The sequence below is a fragment of the Opisthocomus hoazin genome, chromosome 7 (assembly GCF_030867145.1).
Source record: "Opisthocomus hoazin isolate bOpiHoa1 chromosome 7, bOpiHoa1.hap1, whole genome shotgun sequence".
NCBI lineage: Eukaryota > Metazoa > Chordata > Aves > Opisthocomiformes > Opisthocomidae > Opisthocomus > Opisthocomus hoazin.
In genome coordinates, this window is record NC_134420.1 from 49329864 (window position 1) to 49353312 (window position 23449).

General features: G+C 57.4%; 1 protein-coding gene across 1 annotated transcript; it reads right to left on the bottom strand.

Annotated features, from left to right (window-relative positions):
- Nucleotides 1-1510: 1510 nt before the first annotated feature.
- On the bottom strand, nt 1511-23348 carry ISM2 (isthmin 2). Its single transcript, XM_075427208.1, has 6 exons — nt 22691-23348; nt 4945-5205; nt 4101-4452; nt 3122-3262; nt 2530-2607; nt 1511-2028 (listed from the first exon to the last, which is right to left on the bottom strand). Exons 1-6 carry the CDS (start codon nt 22826-22828, stop codon nt 1511-1513), a joined length of 1488 nt encoding a protein of 495 aa, XP_075283323.1. The 5' UTR covers nt 22829-23348.
- Between the last annotated feature and the right edge of the window lie 101 nt (nt 23349-23449).

Sequence of the window (23449 nt, forward strand, 5' to 3'; positions counted from 1 at the left end):
ACAGCCTCAGGTGAAACCTCTAGTCTAGAAATTACTCTGTTCTTCTTTACGTGTGCTTGACTTGCTCTTTTACTCCCTCTGATGAATAGTTTCTGCCAGGTTCAGCAACTGAATGTCCAGGGATAAAGATGCTCTGCTCAGTTTCTCTGCGGAAAACTTGGGAGCTCCCAAAATATGCTGGGAGAAACCGCCATCGACCTGTGAAAAGCTGAACAAAACCCAGGCAAGACCAAAGCGCCAATGGAGAGCATCATGATCCATGATCTGCAGACACCGGGTACAGACATTATCAGCACGTGTGTGTCTCCTCCTCTGGAGCCACACTTGCTCGCCGGGCCGGGCAGCGAGCCTGAGGAGTGCAGGTCTCCGTGACATGCTTTCTCCGGGCTGCCTCTTGCTGGGCAGCGGGGCAGACACAGCACGGAGCAGGGCCCGAGGCCAGCAGCAGACCAGAGAGGGGCAATGCCGGGTGCTCCCAGCGGTGTGTGACTTGTTCCCATCCCCATGGAGAACTTGGCTCGGTGCTTTTTGCTCCTTCCCAGCACTGGCATGAACGGTGGCTGAGCTGCCTCCTGCCCCCGGCAGGGCTGTGGGCAGGAAACGCAGGACTTTCTGCCAGGCTGTGTCACGGGTGCTCCCAGGCACTGAAACCTGCTGCGGGGGCTGCCGGGGAGCCAAGACGTGGAGGTGGGCTGGTGGTGGGGCTTGCATGGGTGCTGCCACCCTGCTCCCCCAACCACTGAGGCAGAGGGGCTGAAAATGCACACAGGTGGCATGCCCCCTGTGCTGACCTCCTCTGAGGTCCACCCGTGTCTGGCTTTGGCACCCAGTGTTCCCTTTTGTGGCCAAAACCCTGGTGGCAAGGCAATCTTGCCAAGAGAGCCCAGGCGGCCAGTCTCCTCCCGCCCCACACCGCCGCCCGGACCCACGAAACCCCGCTAAGCCTCTCCCTGCTCCTACCCAACTGCGGGTGCCAAAGCCGGAGGAGAGGTGAGGCCCTGCTCCTCATGCACAGCTGGGACGGACCTGCCCCTCCACCTCCACTTTCAGCAGCAGCCCAGCGTGCGCCGGGGCAGGTGTCCAGGCAAGAGCGGGCAGCTCTGCCTGCAGCGGGCCGGCTTCTCAGACATGGCGCGAAGCCAGCGGGAGCTGAGGCCGTCTCACCCTGCAGGTGCTCAGCTCTCACGCTGCATTGAAAGGTCATAGAGCACAAAAGCAGACGGGAGCAGCCCCCCGTTCCCTCCATGCCTCCCATCCCCTGCGCCTCCCCATGCGCCGGCCCCGGCACCCCGGGGTGCGGGGCGCCCTGGGTGGCATGGCAGGGATGGTACCGCCATAACCTGCGGTGCCGCTGGAAATCTGAGGGGGCCGAGGTGCCCCTCTGAGGGGCAAGATGGACAGCGCATCCTCCCTGCTCTGCCTGGCGCCAGCAAGGAGCCCATGAGCAGGGCCGAGGCATCGCCGGGGTGGGAGCCAGTGGTGGTCGTGGCTTCTCCGAGCACGGCTGCGGCTAGTACTCCTTCGCCTCCTGCAGCTGGGAGAGGTACTCCTCCTCGGCGGGGTTGTCAGCACACCGCTGCCCGTTGTTGGGGGGCCGGACGGCGTGGTAGCGGCTCCAGTCGCCCTTGCAGAGGATCCAGGGCAGCATGTCCACCTTGTAGTGCAGCTCCGGGGAGAACTCGGTGCTGATGAGGTTGGGGACGCCGGCCCCCTTGCCGCGGGTGATGAGGCGGGCGTGCTCGTCGTAGCAGCAGTGCTGGGCAGCCAGGGTGGTGCTGTCGAGGGAGAGCATGGAGCGCAGGCAGAAGCGCGCTGTCGGCTTGTAGATGTCCAGGCGCTCCTTGGGGCCGCTGGCATCCCGCCATCGGAAGCTCTTCCCCTGCCGCTCATCCCGCAGGTTAACAGCGCTGTAGACGGCCTCCAGCGGGTAGGAGCAGGGGCAGCTGGGCAGGTCCGTCAGCACCTTGCTCAGGTACTTGGTGAGGAAGTCGCTCTTGCAGTTCAGCCACTTCTCACAGCTGTCCACCTCTGGAGGGAGGGCACCGAGAGGGTGAGAGCACGCACCGCCTGCACCACGCTTTGCCCAGCTGCCATTTGCCTGCGGCCTCGCCAGCACCGCCAGCGCAGCCCGCACCCGCCGGGCAGGCTCTTGGACAAGCTGGAGCCGGGTGCTGTCCCTGAGGCAGTGACAGGGGGAAGGGGTTTCGCGCTGAGGCAGAGCTGACCCTCGCAGGGGGGCACCCATCGCTGCGGGGGGGGCACCCATCGCTGCGGGGGCCGGGCTGGCAGCATCCCCCCGTGGGAGAGGGCATGCGGCACCGTAAAGCAGGACCGTGTTATGCCAGGGCTGTGGGAGGAACTGGGTTTCCCCAGCACGACTGCCGAAGCCTGCGCGTGGCAGTGGTTTGGGTGACTTAGGTCTGGACACTGGATGCGAGAGCCCTTGGCAGCGCCCTCCCCGCCCGCCAGCTACCCACCCTGCCCCGTGGGGCCTGGCACTGGAGACCCCAGTGCAAGGCAGAGGCTGACCTGAGTTGAGCAGCTCAGTGGTGTTGTCGCTCTTGAAAGGCGTCTCCTCTGTGGGGAAGACCATTTCCCCCTCTGCTCCTGGATAGGGGGAAAAAAAAAATCAACCAGGCAGGCTGAAGACCAGGAGGAACGGTGGGCTTTCTCCTCTGTAAGGGCACCAGCCACCATCCATCTTCCACCCCCTCTCCCACCACTGCCTTGGCGACATGGCCCTGTGCCTGGGAGAACGGGCCAGCAGCAAGACACGCAGGGCAGACCTGCCCAAACTGTGGGTTATGCAAATCCCAGTGGATGGAGCCAGCTCTCCGCATGCCTCGAGGGAGGGGATTTCAAGCTCCCAGTGTGAGAGAGCTGCACGGAGTCGCACACCAAGCTGGACTCCAGCTCTACCACCCCTGGGCACCACGTAACTGCCTGGGGGAGCCATGAAGCCCCATCAGAGCTTCTTCGTGGAAACAAACCCCTGCGGCCATTAGCCCAGATCACATCAACCATAACTCGTTCTTGAAGCAATGCCCAGGCCGCTGAGGCGGGCAACCAGCCCACATCGGGGTCAGACAGTGCCCAAGCACTGGTATGGCTGAGGGCTCACCAGGGCAGCGCGACAGGTCGCAGGTCCTTGACTCCGTCGCGGTGCAGGCATAGCCACAGGACCGGGTCCTCTTCTGGTTGCCACTGCCACAGGTGATGCTGCAAGGCGACCACGGGCTCCACTCCTCCTCATCTTCATAGTCTGTGCTCGGCAGGGGAGAGGCAGAGAGTGGTGGACCTCAGCAAAGCCCCAGCAGAAGGGGACCCATCAGCCACCTGGGCCCTCCCCCAGCTCTGCCCTGTCCCTGGGATGTCCTTTACAGGGACACAGGGCCAGCGCTGCCCATGGCACTCGGAGGTGCCTGGCCACGTGATGCCAAGGGCCAAGCCTGTCCTCACTGGCAATCCCAGGGAAGCAGCCCCCGAGCAAAGGCTCTCATTCTCATAGCTTTGCTCACCAGTCAGACGTCACTGCCCATCCTCACGGAACCCGCCCAATGCACTGGCCATGATGCTGAAGCATCACGTGTTAGCAAAGGCCGACTGGCTTTGGGCTTGTGGCCAGGAAGCCGCAGGAGGGAGCTGCTGTGGTGCCCTGGCCTGTCCACCCACCGGCACCTGCCATCTAGCCCTCTGCAGCTCCTCTCCTGGGGGGTGCCCAGGTCCTTGGCAAAGGCTTGTGGCACTGGTGTCACCACAGCTACCCAAGTTGATGGCAGCAGCAGCACATGCCATTAAACATTTCCACTGTATTTCTCATCTGAGCATGCCTTCGCTAGCGTCCATGCTCCAGTCTGATTACAGGCAAAGGCAATTCCCGCTGGGATGCTGGCACGTCTGACCAGTGGCAGCCCCAGCTGGGCGCTGGCCTTGCTCCTCAGCATGCTTGCTTATTTTTTAAGTAGGAGCTGAGCACCGGTGTGCTGTGATCCCCGGTGCAGGGCTGCTCCCCCTGGAGTGAGACAAGGCTGCAGGCCAGGTAGGGCACAGGAGGGCAGTGCTGGTCTGCCAGGCAGCTGCGCGCACCCAGAAGGACTCACCATAATTATATTTTTCTTTAAAGATCCAGTTCTTCCGTCCAGGCCACCGCTGGTCCCAGTCACCTCCCACTCCACTGAGCATGGACTCCTCCTCCTCTTCATATTCTGCTGTGTAATCTTCCTCCTCTTCCTCCTCCTCCTCTTCCTCCTCCCTGTCCCCGACATCCAGGTTGTCATCCTCTTCCTCATCCTCCTCCTCCTCAGTGGGGTCAGTGTATTCCCAGAAGAGGGGCCAGAAGAGGTCCTTGTGGGACAACCACTCAGAGGACGTGAGGGACCAGTCATTGCTTGTCTCCTTCAACAAGTCCATCTCCATCTCGGCCTGAGGATCATCCACCACTTCGATGGTTACCTGGAGGAAAGATATGAGGCAGGGCAGTGAGCCGGGGCACAGCCCTGGGACAGACCTACCAGCCCATTCACCTGTTCCCAGACCGAGAGGCCAGAGATGCTCTGGCTACAGGACCATGTGATGAGCACAAGAGGCCTCGCCTTATCCGGAGGGACTGAGCAGGAGCAGACAGGAGGTGCAGGGGGGCTGGTGGTCACCCACAGGCACCAACACCACCCACGGAAATTGAGAGGTCACCCCTGTAGGAGTGTTTGCTCCTGCTCTGCGGCGAAGGGCTGACAGGGGGAAGGGTAAGGCCATGAGTAAATTCCTCCGGCAAGGAGCTTGTCTGCGCCAGCTCTTTGCATCTGGTAGTTACCAAGAAGACAGATGGCAGCAGCCACACAGATCCCGCTCATGAGATCTTTCCTCTTAGAGAACCGAACGAGGCTGTGGAGCACACGCAGCGCTCACCCGCATCCCCCCTGCGGCCCACCCAGACCTGCTCCCCACCTGGATGTTGGGGTTCTGGGCGCTCAGGTCCACGTTGGCCAGCCCCGGCAAGCTCTGCAGGTCCAGCACGAAGGGCAGGCTCTCCTCCCGGGCAGCGTCACTGGGCTGGGGCACTGCTGGGCTCCGGGCAGGCTGCTGAGCCACGCCGCGACGCCTGTGGCGACGCAGGCCTGGCTGCCCACTCCGCCTCAGCCCCCGTGCCCTGCCCGATGGCGGCAGCCCCTCGTCCCCCGCCGGACGGGCACCAGACGAGGCAGACACCTGCAGAGGGAAGAGGCGGTGAGGACATCTCCCAAGGGCGGCTGTGCAGGGAGCAAACCGCTGTCCAGCAAAGGGGGGGTCTGGTCTCCTGCACCGAATGGTTCCTCCACCCCATGTTATTGTGGCATCAGGGCAGCAATTAACATGCTAATCAATCAAGTTAATACCCAGTGGCTTGTGCAGTGCCAGGGCTTGGCCCCACTGCACCTGAACAACCTACAGGTCTACTCAGGCTGGAGCTTGCCATCCCCCTGTCCACCCTCTCTGCACTCCTCTGCTGTCCCATTGCTCATCTCGCCTGGCTTTCTGCTTCTCGCTGTCCCTTTTCGGCCATCGCTTGGTCCCTGGAGATGGGTAACGGCAAGGGCTGCCTCTGGTCACCGACTTACCAGAGCTCACATTTAATAATTTTATATATTTATATAAAAAGGGCTTTATGACAAGGGGGAAAACCTCATCTTAATAAAATGTTCTGTGGTGTCGGTATTAGGGTAGATGATTTCAAGCAACACAGGTTTAACTGAGATTTCAGGTGCTGCCCAAAGGCTGCCACAAGGAGGGAACGAAGCCTCTGGAAGATGTAACCCAGCTGCCTTTGCCTCCCTGGGGAAGGGAAGATGCTCAGCCAAACAGGACTTGCTTGCCAGCGCTGCCGACGGCCCTAACCATCGCTGCGCTGGCACGTGGCGTGTTGTGGCCAGAGCTGCGCGAGGGGAGCGGGCAGGGACCCTCGCCGGGGAGGCAGCGCCGGCTGGCCGGGGGCGCGGGAGGCGGCCAGCAGACCCTGCCAAGCAGCCAGGCTCGCGCTGGGTTCCCACGTTCCTCGTCCCCGCGGCTCGGCGCGCGCCGGCATGCAAGAGCGCGAGTCAAAGGGCCAGCAGGCTCCAGTGCGCCTGAGAAACCGGAGATGGGGACAACTGGCGAAGCCCCCCGTGCACGGGCCGTCGCCGGGAAGGCTGCGGGGCCCCGCAGCCCGAGGCTGGGAGCGGGGTGCCCGAACCCCCAGCATCTCCGCCGGCGGCTGCCTGGTTCTGGCTGCCCAGCTGAAACCCCCTTTTGTTCCCGAGCGCTCGCCCTTCGCGCCAGCCCGGCCGAGAGCCGCGGGATTAACGAAGAGCGCGGCGTGCCCCCTCCCCACGGGGGGACGCAGAGAGGCATTTCTACCTGCAATTAGAGCCAGATGGTTTGGGGAAGGACTCCCCTCCCTTTCATCCTGATCACTGGAGCACTTCAAAGGCAGCTGGAGCCTGGCCAGGCTCTCATGAGTGCACACACTGTCCCCAGCCCCGTGCCCGCACATCAAAGCCCGCGACCCCCCCATCCCCGGGGGAGGGAAAAGAGCAGCGGGGACGCTGCTGGGCCCTTGGCTGCTGCCCAGAGCAGGCTGGATGCGGGGAAGGGCGGCTGACAGACTCCACCAGATGGGCCCGGAGGAGCGAGGGCTGTGGGGAGGAGGGAGCCTGTGCTGCCCGGCGAGAGAATTTGGGGCTCACCCCTCTCCCCAGGCGGGAGGGCTCCTGTGGCACTGCTGGCAGCAAACATGGGCACAGACAGACCCCTCTGCCTGTACCGTCTCCTCCCAGCTCCCTCTGCCACACCCAAAGCCACAACAGTTCTGGGAAGGACCCCTGGGAAGGATGGCCGGCTCTGCCAGGTCTCCTCTTGTACCCAGAGACTCCATGGCAAGGAGCAAGGAGGAGCCCAGCCGGAGGAGAAACAGCAAGGGGGGCCAAGCATGCAAACTTGGCCGCATCCCAGTGCTGGCCGCACCATGCTGCCCGCCGGTGCTGGGTTTGCTGCCAGCTTGCCCGTGCCCACTCCAACCCCTGCACAGGGGGCTGCCAACAGCCCTGTGAGGCTGGTGCTCCTGCCTAATTTGCAATGAGCTTATCAGGGCTGGGTAAGCTCATTCCACAGACAACCCAAATTTAATGCACGTGGAAAGCGAGGTCTCTAGCAACAAGATCCCAGCTCACTCAAGGACAGCAGAGCAAGTGAGCCAGGAACAGACTCCAAGTCTCCAAACTTACACTCGGTGCCTAATGCAGATTTTACACCCAAACAAGCTCAAGAAATTCAGAGTACTGTTCCCACAGGGAAAATGTAAAACTGCCCCAGGGGAACGGGCTTCGAGAGTGTCACTGGGCAAACAGAGCTCCCTTGGCTCTCAGATCCTCTGGATGCACAGAAGGGGAATCTGCCCTGGATGGCCCAGGGTCCTTCAGTGACGGTCACCGCGCTGTACCACCCAACACTTCCCTCCTGCTAAACGTCTGCATTGCTCCAGCTTCACTGGGTTAAAATTTGTCCCTGCATCAGAAGATGTTCCTCGTGAGCAAGGTCCTGCTCAGTCCCTCGGCCCAGCCGATCAAGCCACGGATTTTAGCGAGGTCCTGTGAGGCCCAGCACTCCCTCGAGGTCAGAGCATCCATGGCACCATGTTCCTGATGGGCAGATGTGTCTTCTCCCTGTCACTGAGGGGCTCCTGCCAGCCATGCAGGCAGCTGCCCTCGAGGGTCGCACTCCTGCTGCACGACACCCACCCTCTCCTCTGCCCTGCCTTAGGGAGCAGCTGGGTAAAGCTGTCAAGCCTGGAGCTAAGCCACTGCAGTGCATCAGCTAAGGGAGGAGAAGGGCTGCTAGTGAAAACTACTCCCCTGCTCTCCATGGAGCGCAGGAGAATGGCTGCAAACCACCACAGAGCTGGTTGTCAGCAGCTCCCTTCCTCTGCTGCCAGGGAAGGACACTTGCCACCACACCGCAGACGCAGAGAGCGCAGTGCCGGGAAGCCGTCAATACCTTGCAGCCAAGCTCCAGCCTTCTCCTGCGACCAGCCAGCACCAAGCAAAGGAAAAAAGCCAAAGGGGGAATTGCCACAGCTCCTCTTGCACGCCACTGAGATATCCTGCCTGACTGGGAACAAGGGCTTCCAGGGCAGGAACCCGAGAGAAACGCGGCAGCACTTGGGAAAGAGCATGCATTTCCCATTTGCGAAGACCATGTTTAGACTGAAGGCTGTAAGCAGGATCATCCTCGCCCCCCTACCAGCCCAGGAGCCCTTCCCACACAGTCCAGGCGCTCCCGCGTGTGGGGCTGACCACCTGAACACCTTGGGGCACAAGCTCAGCAAAGATGTTCGGAAGGGAAAGAAACTCGTCAGCAATTCACCCTAGTGCCGTGCCTACTTGTACGTAACACGGGCAACGCTGTGTATGGAAAAGGTGTGGGGAAAGGCCACACATCGTTTCTCTAGAGACTAAAGGCTTATATTTTCCCATTTCTAGCCCATAAACCTCTACTAAAATTGCTTGTAAATCTGAAGATGGTGAAGAGAGCAGCCACAAAACCATTTCAAGAGAGGGAAAGACTTTTGCAGTGAAAGACTTGTACAATTCAATTTGTTTGTTATGCTAAAAAGAGAAAGCAGTGACTTGATTTCCCAGTTCTTGAAGGTAATAATCCATCAGGCACCAGAGACTCTCTAATCCAGAACAGAAACACTTAATAGAAACCAACACGTACAAGTTAAAGCCAGACAAACTCAACTGAGGAAAAAGGATTGTGCTTTTAATGCCGTAGGTGATTAACCACAGGAACAAGCTAACAGGGAAAATGGCAATATCTCTTGTGGAGACAGTCAAACCCAAGTCATCGGGCTCAACACATACGTACCTCATCTGTGCTAGGGAAGAAATTCAAGGATCTAATGATTTCTTCTGTGATTTTGCTATAAACTTCTCTAAGCCTCTGAACTACATCTGGGTTAAGACAGCAAATGACTGACGTTCACATGCTGCAGCTCTTACATAAAAATGACTAGAGATGCGACATCAGCAGTTTAAAGCCTGAAAACATCACCAGACTAGTCCCCGTGCTGTACTGCCCTTTGGCAACCAGGGACACTGTGGTGCTGCCACCACAACCACAGGTACTTGTCCCTCCAGCGCGTCCCTCAGCATCTCCGTAGGCGCTGCAAGTCGCCAGTGAACCCACTGGCAGCACTCTTCGTAACTACGTACGTTGCTGAGCAGAGCTGCTCTTCGTCACGGGGTTAAACCCAAGCCAAGCACGTTTGAGAGAACTCCCCGGGGAGCAAAGCACTGCTGGAGCTTGTGCACCAGGGCGCGGAGCAAGCGAGTCCCCAGCACAGGACGAGCTCAGAAGATGCAGCTTCCACCCACACCTACCCTGCGCCAATGAGCGAGCGCATAAACGCCTTCAGCTTGAACCAAAGAAACCTGTGCACATGGCAGTCGGATCAGAGGCAACGTTCAGGCTGTGCCTTGGGCTTGTTAACACTGCACTGAAGAAAATGACGGATTTCCTAAAGGTCAGTATCGCACTGGGCTATAATTATAAGGAATGGGGGTCTTGTTGCTTAATCATTGCTGCTTGTGTTAGGTTTCCTTTGAACAGTTTTACCACGCTGTACTGGAACAAGAACCCACTAGAAGAACTATTGATCTCTTCCTTAATAGAGCTGAGTCTACACAAACGTCTTCCTACTCTTTTCCCCAAGCTCTCTCCAACATTATTTTAAAATCTGTCCTGCAGTTTCTTGCAAACTTGCCTACTTACGAATCAGCCAAGTACAAAATAGAATCAGAACATATTTTTTTCTTTTTCTTTTTTTTTCTGTTTTCTTTTTTACCATAAAACTTTTCTGAGCTGCAGAGATCTGGAGAAGGCTTTGCAAAAAAATTTGTCATTGGACTGAAACCGGGCAGGAGCAACTCCAGAGCAGGGTTTTATTGTAAAGCCTTGGAAGCAGAGGGATGGCAGTTGGCTGCTTCAGAAGGAAGCCCAGCCTGTCTGGGGGCAGCTCTGCGGCTGCAGTTTGCAGAAAGGCTGAGGACAGTTTTTGCTAGTGGGAGTGAGAGCAAGGGGAAGTTTTTCTGGTGCCAGCAAGTAATACTGTTAAGTTTCTTTAAAATAAATGAAGGTCGACCAGCAGGGTAATCAACAGGAACAAACGCAGCGCGCCACGCTGCCTCCCTCCCATAGTGCTGGGCATGCTCTCTCTTTGATGACCCCGCCACAGACACTGCTCAAAGAAAGGGCTTTTTCAGCCCAGCCGGCTGAGACTGCCTTAGCCTCTCGAGGGCTGTAGTTTGACCCTTCTGGCTCATAACCATCCACCGGCACATAACACATCCACTGGCACAGCTGGAAAATCCACCAGACACACATCAGGCAAGTGACCTCTGTTACCCATCAGCTCATCACCCGCTTAAGGGAATTCTCAGAACTCTGCCAAAGCACAGCATGCTTCTAGAGGCGTGAAGAGCTGGGTGGGTACCTACGAGAAAAGAGGGAAAGTGAAGATGCCATCCCTGTTATTGCCTGTAAGACCTCCTGAGCCACAATCCCAATGATCAGTCACAACACCTTTAGACTTATAGGCAGGTGGTTTAGCAGGAGCCATCACTCAGGGTTTTGACAGGTGAGCTCTAGAAGATCTGCCAGAGGTAATTTAAGGCAGTGGACACCTCCAGCTGCCTCCCTCTTCTGCCCTGGGTTACACTCCTGCCTGCAAAGAGGCTGTGGCACAAGTAAAGGGCAGGACCATGCTCTCCCAACCTCTCTACTCACTGATTCATCTCAGTATCAACTTGCACTTGAGTGTTGGTTTTGTTTGTTTGGTTGGTTGGTTTTTAAATAAAGACACAAGCGTCTCCCTTTAGGTTTTGGGAGAGCTCTGCAAGCGCTCGTGGAACAGACAAGGCACTCGGTTATCACACTTGCGTAGGCAGGACCTGTTTATGACAGAACAGCAGGAGCTGGCAGCAAACTGTAGGCTGTGCAGATAATTATTACGCCCTCATGATTACAATTTTCACGTAGTTACCAAAATACTTTAGATCATACGGAATCATGCTCTTTCTAACTAGCTTCATCTCAGCTGTCTTGAGTAAGGAGTTGCAGAAGGCAGCAAAGGCTTCCTCATGTTTCATTTATTTTCACATCTCACTTTTGTTTTCGTGTCTCACAATTGTGACAACTGTAATCTCAAAACTCTTTCCAAGGTCGGTGACTTGGTTGCCCCTGAGGCAGAGCCAGCCCTGGAGCAGAAGACACCACAGCACAGAGAAGCAGCAGGACGCAGCACCATGAAGAGCAAGGACACGCCATAGTCGATTTTGTGTAAGACCAAAAACGGGGTGGTTGGCCATGCTGCTGTTGGTGCTCCTCATCGCATGTCCCCACCGGCACAGCCTGGCCCCTCTCACTGCAGCCGGCTCTCCTGAGGGCACGCCGATGAGTAACTTGCCCATGGCGTCCTCAGCCAGCTCCCCAGGTCACTTGTGACACAAGGAGGACAGGTAGGAACCTGGTGGCTTTTCACCTCTCGCCATGCCTGGCTGTTGTCCTCAGTGTCACACACAGGTGCCTCTCTACCATAAATACCTTCTCCCTCTTTAACACTGAAACAAATGCTGTAAAACCCCCATTTTGCAGACAAAGAAAATTACCTGCCCCAGGTCTCTCGTGCAGCCTGCAGCAAGGCCAGGAATGGATGCAGGTCTCCCATGTCATAATTGGAGAAGACTCTCAGAAGGGTCCACCATGGCTTAGTTTCTCCTCCCCACTGGTCCCCCAGAAGGGACTGCCCTGCTTCCCACACGGATGAACCACACAGGCCTTGGAGTGGAGAAGCTGGGCCATCTGGTTAGCACCACTGACATGTCCCAGCACAGCAGCCGGGGCTGTCCTTGCACTGGAGACACTGCCCAAGGGCCGACCCTTGACAGGTGACGCCTGCTGTGAGGAGCCCAGCTGGTGGCAAGGCACCCTTACCTGAGGAGGAAGGTGCCCCCGAGACCGCCGCTGCAGCCCGGCCAGCTGGGAGCTGCTCAGACAGAGCACAGCAGTGGGTACGGGAGCAGGGCCCCTGCACGGAGAGGCCCCCGGGGAGGTGAACAGACACACACCCACACCCTCTGGTGCTCCCTGGCAAACGCTCCTCCTAGGGCACATGTTTTCTGTTAACATAGTTGAGCTTTAATACGCATAAGCACTTAATGCATCGGACTGAGTTGCTGTTAACTTGTTCCAGCTCTAAACCCCATGTGCTTCAGTGACCATTAACTTGTTCCAGCTAATGATCCACATTTGTTAGCCTGCACACCGTAACCCTCCGACTGCTCCAGCTGCTGCTTCCTTCCCCACTGCAGCCCTGGCTAAAAAACTGCAAAAGGAAAAAAAACCCAAATATAGCAAAGCAAGACCAGCAACCGGAGCGATCAGACTGATGCCAGCCTCCCCCTGTCCCTCCAGCCTGCTAGAAGCGGTTCAGCCTGGGGGGACACCGGGCAGGCGGGAGCGCAGGGTGCACAGGCTGCCCCCCCCACGCAGGCAGCGGGGCAGGGAAGGCAGCCGACCCGACAGACGCAAATCCATCAGGGATCCCTTCGACAACAGACAGAACGGGCACCTGAGCTCAGGACTCAGAGCATCTCCGTGCCCTGTACGGGAAGGGATCCAGGCAGGGATGCTGCACCCCAGTTCCCCGAAGGGGCAAAGCTGGGGAGACACAGCCAGCAGCCCCTGCCCCAGGCGCTTGGCTGCAGCTCCCCAGCCCAGGGGTGAGCTCGGCCCCCCTCCCCAGCCCAGCGGCAGCATTGAATGACTCCTGCGTGTCACCATGGGGTGGAGGAAAGGGTCTCGGGGTAGGGAAACCTTCCTCTCCGGCTCCAGTCTGTGTCGTTCATAACTCACTTGATCACAAGCCTTTCTAGGACAGTCGCTGTTGCTTCTAAGTGCCTCACCAAAAAATAACTATTTCTTTTTTTTTCCCCACCAGATGGGAGCCTGAGGCTTGCAGAGCTGCAGAGGCAAGTCCAAAGTCAGAGGAAAGCTAGGGCACATACAAACCAGGAACTCCAGTTCCCCAGTATCGTAGCTGCCACCTGACCCCTCCTCTTCCCTTTGGCCAGTCACTTCCCAGCGGGATGGCACCCGTAATCCCAAGACTGGTCCCCAGGGTGGGCACAGACACACAACAGCCAAGCTATAATCCCGGGTGCGGGGGAAGCGAAGCTGACCCTGAGATGCCCACAGCGCCTCTGGGCAGCCCTGCATCTCTACGAGGGGGGACCACCCTTCGGATGCTCCCCTAATGCGGATCTTTGATTTTTAAAGAACAGCCAGCTTAACCGTGTGATACGACCACAGCATCCCTGGAGGGGGAGGGGTGGGGGGAACAGCGGACACAAAGACATCTGCACGACACCTTGTCTTGCTGGAGGTGCTGCATGGTGTGGCACAGCTGGCCTCCCCTGGGGTTTTCGGGAGCGGCTGCAGGTGAAGGGGAGGGCGGGAAGGGCAGCAGGAGGGAGCGCCGAAGCGGTACGGAAGAGAGGACATGCCAGGGAGGCGAAGAAGTGCTGACCTTCCACTGGTGGGGCATCTCCTGGCCGTCCCGCAAACACAGAAATACCGTCCCCTCTCGTGGCGAGTGCCTCAGGGCTCAGCTGCCAGGAAATGAGCTGGCGGGGCTCATTGAGAGGGCTTTAAACTAGGTTCGAAGGGGGAAGGGGATATTGCCCAGCTCACTAGGGATGAGCCCAGGCTTGGCGTGCCAGGGTCAGGGGTGAGATTGACAGCCCAGCTCAAGTGTGTCTACACCAATGCACGTAGCTTGGGCAATAAACAGGAGGAGCTGGAAGCCATTATACAGCAGGACGGCTACGACTTGGTCGCCATCACAGAAACGTGGTGGGACAACTCGCATGACTGGCATGCTATCATGGATGGCTACAGACTCTTTAGGAAAGACAGACCAAAAAGGAGAGGTGGGGGAGTTGCTCTATATGTGAGGGAGCAACTGGAATGCATTGAGCTTGGCCTGGGGGCAAATGAGGAACGAGTTGAGAGCTTGTGGGTTAGAATTAAGGGACAGGTTCATAAGGGTGACATTACGGTGGGTGTGTACTACAGGCCACCTGACCAGGAGGAGGAGGTTGATGAGGCCTTCTACAGGCAGCTGCAAGCAGCCTCACAGTCACAGGTCCTGGTTCTCATGGGGGACTTCAACCACCCTGACATCAGCTGGGAAGACCATACAGCTAGGCAGGCGCAATCCAGGAGGTTCCTACAGAGCATCGATGATAACTTTCTGATGCAAGTGGTGGAGGAACCAACAAGGAAAGGCGCGCTGCTGGACCTTGTGTTAACAAACAAGGAGGGACTGGTGGAGGATGTGAAGGTCAGAGGTAGACTCGGCTGCAGTGACCATGAAATGGTGGAGTTCAGGATCCTGCGTGGAGGAAGCAGGGCGATAAGCAGGATCAAAACCTTGGACCTCAGGAGGGCTAACTTTGCCCTCTTCAAGGAGCTACTGGGAGGAATCCCGTGGGCCAGGGCTCTCGAAGGCAGGGGGGTCCATGAGTGCTGGTCACTCTTTAAACGACACTTCCTCCATGCACAGAAGCAATGCATCCCCCTGAGAAAGAAATCGAGCAAAGGAGGCAGGAGACCTGCATGGTTAAACAAGGAGCTTCTAGCAGAGCTCAGGCAGAAGAGAAAGGTCCATGGAATGTGGAAAGAGGGGCAAGCCACTTGGGAAGAGTATAGGAATGTGGTCAGAGCATGCAGGGATGCGACGAGGAAGGCCAAGGCCCACCTGGAATTGAAGCTGGCAAGGGATGTCAAAAACAACAAGAAGGGCTTCTTCAACTACATCAGCAGCAAAAGGAAGGCTAGGGACAATGTGGGGCCGCTGCTGAATGAGGCGGGTGTCCTGGTGACGGAGGATGCGGAGAAGGCAGAGCTACTGAATGCCTTCTTTGCTTCAGTCTTCAGTGCTAAGACTGGCCCTCAGGAATCCCAGGCCCCGGAGGTAAGAGAAGCAGCCTACAAAGAGGATGACTTTCCCTTGGTCGAGGAGGACTGTGTGAGGGATCGCTTAAGCGATCTGGACGTCCACAAATCCCTGGGCCCCGATGGAATGCACCCACGAGTGCTGAGGGAGCTGGCAGATGTCATTGCTGAGCCACTCTTCATCATCTTTGAGAGGTCCTGGAGGACAGGAGAGGTGCCCGAGGACTGGAGAAAGGCCAGTGTCACTCCAATCTTCAAAAAGGGCAAGAAAGAGGACCCAGGGAACTACAGGTTGGTCAGCCTCACCTCCATCCCGGGAAAGGTGATGGAACAGCTTATCCTGGAGGCCATCATCAAGCAAGTGGAAGAAAAGAAGGTTATCAGGAGTAGTCAGCATGGATTCACCAAGGGGAAATCATGCCTGACCAATCTAATAGCTTTCTACGATGACATGACTGGTTGGGTAGACAAAGGGAGAGCCGTGGATGTTGTCTACCTAGACTTCAGCAAGGCTTTCGACACAGTCTCCCATGATATCCTCCTAGGGAAGGTCAGGAAGTGTGGGCTGGATGAGTGGTCGGTGAGGTGGATTGAGAACTGGCTGAATGGCAGAACTCAGAGGGTCGTTGTCAGCGGCGCTGAGTCTAGTTGGAGGCTGGTAACTAGTGGTGTCCCTCAGGGGTCAATACTGGGCCCAGCCTTGTTTAACTTCTTCACCAACGACCTGGATGAAGAGTTAGAATGTACCCTCAGCAAGTTTGCTGATGACACCAAAATGGGAGGTGTGGTAGACACACCGGAAGGCTGTGCTGCCATTCAGCGTGACCTGGATAGGCTGGAAAGTTGGGCAGAGAGGAACCTGATGAGGTTCAACAAAGGCAAATGCAGGGTCCTGCACCTGGGGAGGAACAACCCCATGCATCAGTACAGGCTTGGGGTGGACCTGCTGGAGAGCAGCTCTGTGGAGAGGGACCTGGGTGTCCTGGTGGACGACAGGTTGACCATGAGCCAGCAGTGTGCCCTGGCTGCCAAGAAGGCCAATGGGATCCTAGGATGCATCAAGAAGAGTGTGGCCACTAGGTTGAGGGAGGTTCTCCTTCCCCTCTACACTGCCCTGGTGAGGTCTCATCTGGAGTACTCTGTCCAGTTCTGGGCTCCCCAGTTCAAGAAAGATGAAGAGCTACTGGAGAGAGTCCAGCGGAGGGCTACAAGGATGATGAGGGGACTGGAACATCTCTCCTACGAGGGGAGGCTGAGGGAGCTGGGCTTGTTCAGCCTGAAGAAGAGAAGGCTGTGAGGTGACCTAATAAATGCTTATAAATATCTCAAGGGTGGGTGTCAGGAGGATGGGGACAAGCTCTTTTCAGTGGTGCCCAGTGACAGGACAAGGGGCAATGGGCAAAAACTGAGGCACAGGAAGTTCCGTCTGAACATGAGGAAGAACTTCTTCCCTCTGAGGGTGATGGAGCACTGGAACAGGCTGCCCAGGGAGGTTGTGGAGTCTCTTTCTCTGGAGATATTCAAGACCCGCCTGGACAAGGTCCTGTGCAGTCTGCTGTAGGTGAGCCTGCTTCGGCAGGAGGGTTGGACTAGATGACCCACAGAGGTCCCTTCCAACCCCGAACATTCTGTGATTCTGTGAAAGAGCCAGGGCTGGCTTGCTCGCCTGCAGGTTGAGGCTGCCGGGGCTGGGATGGAGGACGGCTCATCTGAAGGGCACGGTACCCACGCCACGCGCCAGCCTCCCGCTGCACCCGACGTGATGGAGGCTCCCTTGGCTGGGGACACGTTCCCAGTCCTGCCTCGCACCCCAAGTCCTGCACACTAGATAAGGCCGGAGCAGACTGGGCTGACCAACAGCTCCTAATCCAAGACAAACCTATTCCTCACCACCTCTTCCCTGCACGCACGGGCACCTCCTGGCCATCTGCAGTCAGGTCCCCACCTCGCATCCGTCCAGTGGTGCCAGGGACCAGCAGCAGGCAGCAATTTCCTGTATTTTCACCCCACTTGAAGCTGTATCCTTCGCCTGGAGACTAAACCAACCTGCAGCCCAGGAGGCATCAGTGCCCTTCACGGCAAGAGCCACCTGGGACTCAGAGGCAGGCAGGTCACCATCTTTTTGGCATCCTCATCCGGTAAGTACTGAGATGAAGTATACATCGTAACAGCTTCTCATGTAAGACCCAGGAGTGCCTACACACTGGGAACATGCACAAACTGAACTGCCTGGAAGCAACACCACGAGGGCTGACTTACAGCCGGCCACATAAATGCATCCAACAGCCCAACGAAGGTTCCCTGCAAAAATGGTCAACCAAAAAAAAAGAAAAAAAGTCCTTGCACTTTTGCAAGCTTCTGTTTGAAATGAAAGTGTTTTCACACTGAATCATGGCTGCATTCGTTTCCTCGCTTCTTGGCTACAAGCTCTGGTATTTCATACAAAACCTGAGCTGACAACATTCACTTTGGAGGAGCTGGATGGCACAGGCCACCTTGCTGTCGTGACTGTAGCTCAGACTGTCCTCAGGCTTCCCTATGGGAAGTGTCTGGGCATGGATTATTCTGAGTGGAACAATATTTATTGACACTGTGGAAAACAGAAGATCCCTGGTTTGCACTCCCTACCCCTCAGACATGAGGAAAGCAGGAACGAATCCCCAGCACACTCCCCTCATCACTTCACCTGGCTTGGAGGGACCATGGCTGGAGGCAGGCTGAGGGGCTCATCCTGCCTGTCTTTAAGGAGAAGGTCTGCAAGAGCCAGACAGTTTCGGGAACCCAGGGAGAGGGCCCGGCAATGCCCTGTGGAGCGATTTATGCCTAATCTCTTCCCCTTACATGTGCCTTTTACAGGAACCCCTTTGATTGCGACAATGGGAAGGCAGCAGACCTGTTTGTGCAGTGAAAAGGGCCGAAGCCCCCTTGTTGGGCAGCTTCCCTACACCCGGCTCCCCTTTGTTTCTGCTCCTGCCTCAGCCCCAGGCGGGAGGGTTTTCAACTGTGTTGACTAAGATAATTTGGCACTTCTCAAAAGGAAATTTGCTACAAAGGGCGAAGCACCTCCCCGCGCACAAAGAGCCCCTTTCACAGCGGAAGGATGCTTCAGTGCGCGTTTTGTACCCGCAAATCCGACCTCCGCCAAGGACAAAGCCAGGGACAAGACCGCTTAATTGCTGAAGAAATGAAAAGGTAAAAAAGCACATCCGCAGGCAGAATGACTCTGCCACCGACACAGCCCGTCCCGGCCCCCCACTCGCAGCGTGGCAAGGTGTCCCCATGCAGGGCAGACACGGTGACAGCACCAGCCGGAGACCCGCAGCAGGAGAGACGGCTCGGGGAAAAGCGGGACCCTCTTCTCGGCCAGGCAGCCCTGGGGGGGGGGTCCAGAGGGACGGAGAGCTGGGGGAGGCACATGGGAGGCCCCCCCAGACTCCATGCCAGCCCATCACCCCAGCGGGTTCCCCAGGCAGCGTGTCTAGGATGCGGCAGAGCTCCCCAACAACAGGGCTACCCTGGTTTATGATCTCCTGACAAACTCCACACAAGCCCATCTGGTATTTTCCCTTCACGCTTTTTGCCTAGCACCACCACACCAGATCGCCCTGGAGCTCCTTTGCTCTCCGCTTGCTGGTACCCCCAGCCAGGCATCACGTCACTGCAACACGCTGAACTCTCCAGCACTCCCCTACGCTCAGACTCCCTGCGTGCGGGGCAGGTCGATCTAAATCAAGACTGCGACCGACGATTTTTAACCAGCAAGCGAAGCATCTTGGTGTAGCCCTTCAGTTTTCAACGGAGTTTCCCATCGCTGCTCTCGCTGCCAGATGTAACCAGTAAACAACACGTACTGGTATTTGTTTCCTTAGTTCTCAGTGCCAGGAGCCAGCCACGCCAGGTGCTGTGCAAACCCACTGACTCGCAGCCAGCTACAGCCCCTGTGCTACGCTGGCTATTTCTTCTGTTGCCCTCCATTATCTCTTATGGCAGACGCCAGATTTGCTTTGCTTGCAGCCTCAGACCTGGGGAACTCCAACAGCAAGCTCCAGCCTGGATTCTCACCCTGCCCCTGTCCCAGCCCTGCAGTAACAGCCCTGGGTGCCTCAGGGAGCCCGCTGCCATTGTTCTTGTCCCCCTCTCTCAGAGTGGTTCCCTCTTGCAAAGGAGCACCCACCAAACCCACCAGAGCTGGGCTGGGCAGCTCGGACCCTCCATAAACCACTGCAGGCTTGCTCTGCCGCATGCCGTCACCATCGGGACGCTCACTACCAACACCCCCACCACTGTTACCACTGGCACTGTTATTTCTACATACAGTTATTGAAGCGGTTGTGTTGGTTCACACACATCTAATCACTTCCACCGTTTGCATTTCTAGCGTGTTAGAACATTAGCTATTTTCTATTTACTAGAGGAGCATTGGAACCAATTGGTATCAGTTACAAAGAATGCAAACATCTATTAGCAATGTTCAAAGCCAACATTTTGACATTCAGCGAGTTATCAAAACATATTCTGCATTTAGACCCTTGACTTCATAAATAAACAAAGCATTAAGCAATGTGATGCGCTGTCCCTTGCGGAGACAAGGGACACCAGATTTTTCTAAGCATTCAGTTACCCAAATTTGAAGAGCCGTTGGTGCGGGTCAGCGCTCCGACCTGGCACATTTCTGCCCACATCAGTGTGATGCATCCAACCTGCAAAAGCACTTCCAAAAATCCTTCTGCACACCTGCCTGCTGCTTTGGGGCCCACCTGCCTTCCCCAACATCACCAAAAGCCTCCGAATGAGCAGTATCTTCTCTTGTTAGATTTAAGTTACGGTTTGCAAAGAAAGTATTCTGTCTTTTCAACTGCCAGTCAAACAGACTGAAGAAACAGAAAACAGTCTGGCTACATCTGTTGCTTATGCTGGCCTCAGTGTAACTCAGGCAAAGCTTTTCTGCACAGTATCACAGCTGAGAAAATGTAAATGCAAGTGCTCGCTCCTTTGGTAATGGTGAGAAGTAATGGATCCTGACGGAGGTACAGGACTTCGGGACATACCAATGAGGCTATCGCCCAAAGATAAAGCATGTGCTCCCTCCATCCTTCCTGTAATTAGAAGACTTTCTAACTCAAAAATTTACTGAAAACCTTAATGGTTTTTATTTTTCTAAATTACTTCAGTATAGAAGCGCAACTCTGAGGCTCAGCACAAATTATAAAAATTCCCATTCAATTCTAAACGGAGGAAAAATGTTTGCTTTAAACAACAATGCTAAATTAAAATAAGTCCAAGTTATGTTATTGTTTAACGGTTTTGATTGTCTATCTGCTCTACTCTGTCATTTCTATTTTCCTCCTCCCGGCCCCCTTCATTCTACCCACATCTGTAGGGCATTACCCATAGTGTAACCAATACTCCAGCTGTGGCTGCCCTGCTGCCATAGAGACAGGACCTATCAGCGCGGCAACAGGAACCATCTGTGCGTATGACCCAAAATCACTCTGGATTTTTTTTTTTTTAACCACCATACTGCTGCGCTTGTGCTCTCCGCTGGAGTTCAAACAGCCGGGCATGACTACTCCAAACTCTCCCCCACATGCACCAGAAACAGAGGATTTCCTCCCAAAATCCAGCTAGAAGATACATGCCAATACCTACCGCTTTCTCCCCGCCATGCGAGCCGAGCAGCCAGGACTCCGGGGGATGCAGGGTGTGCTTGGGTGCACCAACAGACACCCAGAGGAACCCATTCTTCGTCTTCCTCCTCGCCCCTAACCTCCGCCCTCAAACCTTCGCCTGTAAACCTCTTGTATGTTTGTCTTTCCGCAAGAAGCAAAGGTCCCAGGGACAGAGGCTGCGCTGTCTCAGTGCCGCATGTGATCGTTGGCTGGCCGCACAACGCTCCCCATTCACAGCCATTCACAAACTGGGACTGACAGCAGCTCAGCCCGCTTCCTGACGTGTTTTAGACGTCAGATAAAAAGGAGCCCGAGACTGCACTGCAGCGTCCCGTGGCGGGGACCCGCACGGCTTCCTAACGTGCAGTTTGTCCCCATCCTATGCCCCCGGCCACAGGGCGGCATACTTTCTTGGATTTCAAGCATAAATCCCTACTCCCTCTGCGGCCGGAGCCTGAGCACACTCTGCCTGGCGCTTACCTAGCGAGTTAACCAGCATCTACGTCTATGCTTGAAGTTTCACAAGCAAAGTACAGTACCAACACGGTACTACCAGCGCTACAGCACGTAACATCCCAGCAGTCCTGTTCGCATCTGCTCGGTCCACGCTCCAGTCAAAACCACTGCCAGGCTGGACTGGTGGTGCGTGGCTGGATGCAGCCCGTGCCCTCTCTTGCCCGTTGGCCAGGCTTTCTGCACGGCAGATTCCTTGTTCACGCTTGCTCCCTGGACTTCATGCTGGATGGAGTTTCATGCATCTGACAGGAGCTGCTGGCATGACTCCTCCACAGATCAGCACCACGTGTTGGCAGTAATGAGCGGTAAGGTATAATAATCCCATCACCCGGCACCTCCTCTGCCAGCCCGACTGACCCTGCAGATCAGACCTTCTGCTGAGCATGCTGCCACGCACCGCTGAGCTGCTCCCGCCCTGTCCCGCTCAACTGCCTCCTATCGCCACTTTGCCCACCCGTTCCTTTCGCCCACTTTCAGCAGCAGCATTCCTCAAAAGGGTAATTTTTAAACACAGCTCTGCTGCCTGAACCACTTGCTCTCCAGAGAACAGTTGGAAGATGGAAACAGCTTGTTTTAACCATTCAGTTGTCCTTCTCTCTTATTCAAACCCTCCCCTGTGCCCTCCTGGTAGTTTGCTTCTTCCCCGTTCCCTTCCTGTCATCCCCATCAGGTCCTACCAGTTGGTTCCCAGTCTGGCCAGTCCCTCACCACCTGCTGAAGTTTCCTCTTCCATGCTCAGGGCTCTGAAGCCAGCGCTGGCCAAGATCCGGCTCTTGGAGAAGCGAGAGGCGCAGCCCCGGGACACTCCCGCCCCCCCCTCCCCAGCCTGGGGGGGTCCCGGGGGTCGCTGACGGGGTGCTGGTCACCGGCCGGGGCGCAGGCCGCCGGGGTGAGGCCGGAGCACGACCACCCTGGAATCTGCCCCAGGGTCGTCCCGGTGGGGACCAGGGAGAGATGGTGGCTGAAATCTGTCGTGTCTTATTCTTGTAGTAGCAGAGTTTTGGAGTTCCTGGCAAGCCACCAGCCTCACTATTCTACTGAGGGTCGGGCTGGGGCTGGACCCCTCTCTCCTCCGAGGGATGCTGGCCCCTGGAGGCAGCGCATCTTCCCGGGCACCGGGTCACGGCGCTCGGCCCCGATCGCGAAGCACCCAACCCAGCCCCTCGCCTGCAGCTCCCGCGCAACGCAAAGCCCCGAGGCTGCCCGAACACCCCGGGGGCCGGGAAAGGGCTCTGCCCCTCACCGAACGAAGAAACGGCGCAGAGCGGGGAGGCACCGAGCCCAGCGTCCGAGCCGGGGCCCGGCGGCGGGGGACACCGGTGCTCCCCCGGGGACGCACGGCCCCCTCCGAGGCAGCCCCGACGGCCGCCCGGGTGCCCTCCTCAGCCCTCCCGGGCTCCGGAGAGGGTGCGGAGCCTGAGAGGAGGGCTCGCCCAGCGCCCTCCCGGCCCCCCGTCCTTCCCCAAAGGCTGCCTTACCTCCGCCAGCCTGGGGCTCCGCTCCTTCGGGCTGCTGCCGCGCTGCGTCCTGACGGGCAGCCCCCTCACCGCGGCCAGGCAGGCTGTCAGCAGGACGCAGCCGAGGACGAGCACGACTTTCCCTCTGACCAGAGGCATCGCTGCCTCCCTCCTTCCCGCCCCGGCTCGCACGCCCCGGGCAGGCGGCACGGCAGCACGCCCGCCCGCAGCGCTGCCGGACCCCTCCCTCCTCGAGGAAGCGAGAGCAGCGGGGAAAAATTAGAAAAAAGAAGAATAATATATAAAATACGGCAGGGGGGAAGCGCGGTCCCCGCGGGTGCGGGCCGGGTGCGGGTCCGCCCCGCTCCCCCCGCTCTCCCGCAGCTCGCCGAGCGCGTCTCGGTGCCGCTGATGCCGCAGGGTAACTCTGAAAAGCCTCACAAGTGTGAGCGGGGCGGCGGCGGCGGCGGGGGGGGGGGGGAGAGGGCTTCGCCTCCCCACCCCCCTTCCTAATCCTTTCGGCAATCCGGTTTCTTTCCCTTCTCTCCTCCTCCCTCGCCGAGTCACTCCCGGGCGCTGCCGCGGCTCTCCAGCCAACGCCGGGCACCGCACGGCGGCCGCTCCCCGGGGCAGCGGCTCCTTCTCGCACGAACCGCGGGGAAGCCCCTCCCGGGCGAGCGGCGCCGCACCCGGCCCCGGCCCCGCTCGCTCGGGGCCCGCCGCCGGCTCTCCCCCCCGCTCCTCCCCTCCCCTCCCGGCGGCCGCATGGCCCCGGCGGCC

Excerpts from the sequence above, each read along its gene's own strand:
- ISM2 (XM_075427208.1), bottom strand. The coding sequence starts at position 22,828 with ATGCCTCTGGTCAGAGGGAAAGTCGTGCTCGTCCTCGGCTGCGTCCTG. Across the intron at positions 4,453-4,944 it reads CCCAGAACCCCAACATCCAG|GTAACCATCGAAGTGGTGGA; the intron begins GTGGGGAGCAGG and ends TCTTTCCTCCAG. Across the intron at positions 2,029-2,529 it reads CACTGAGCTGCTCAACTCAG|AGGTGGACAGCTGTGAGAAG; the intron begins GTCAGCCTCTGC and ends CCCTCCCTCCAG.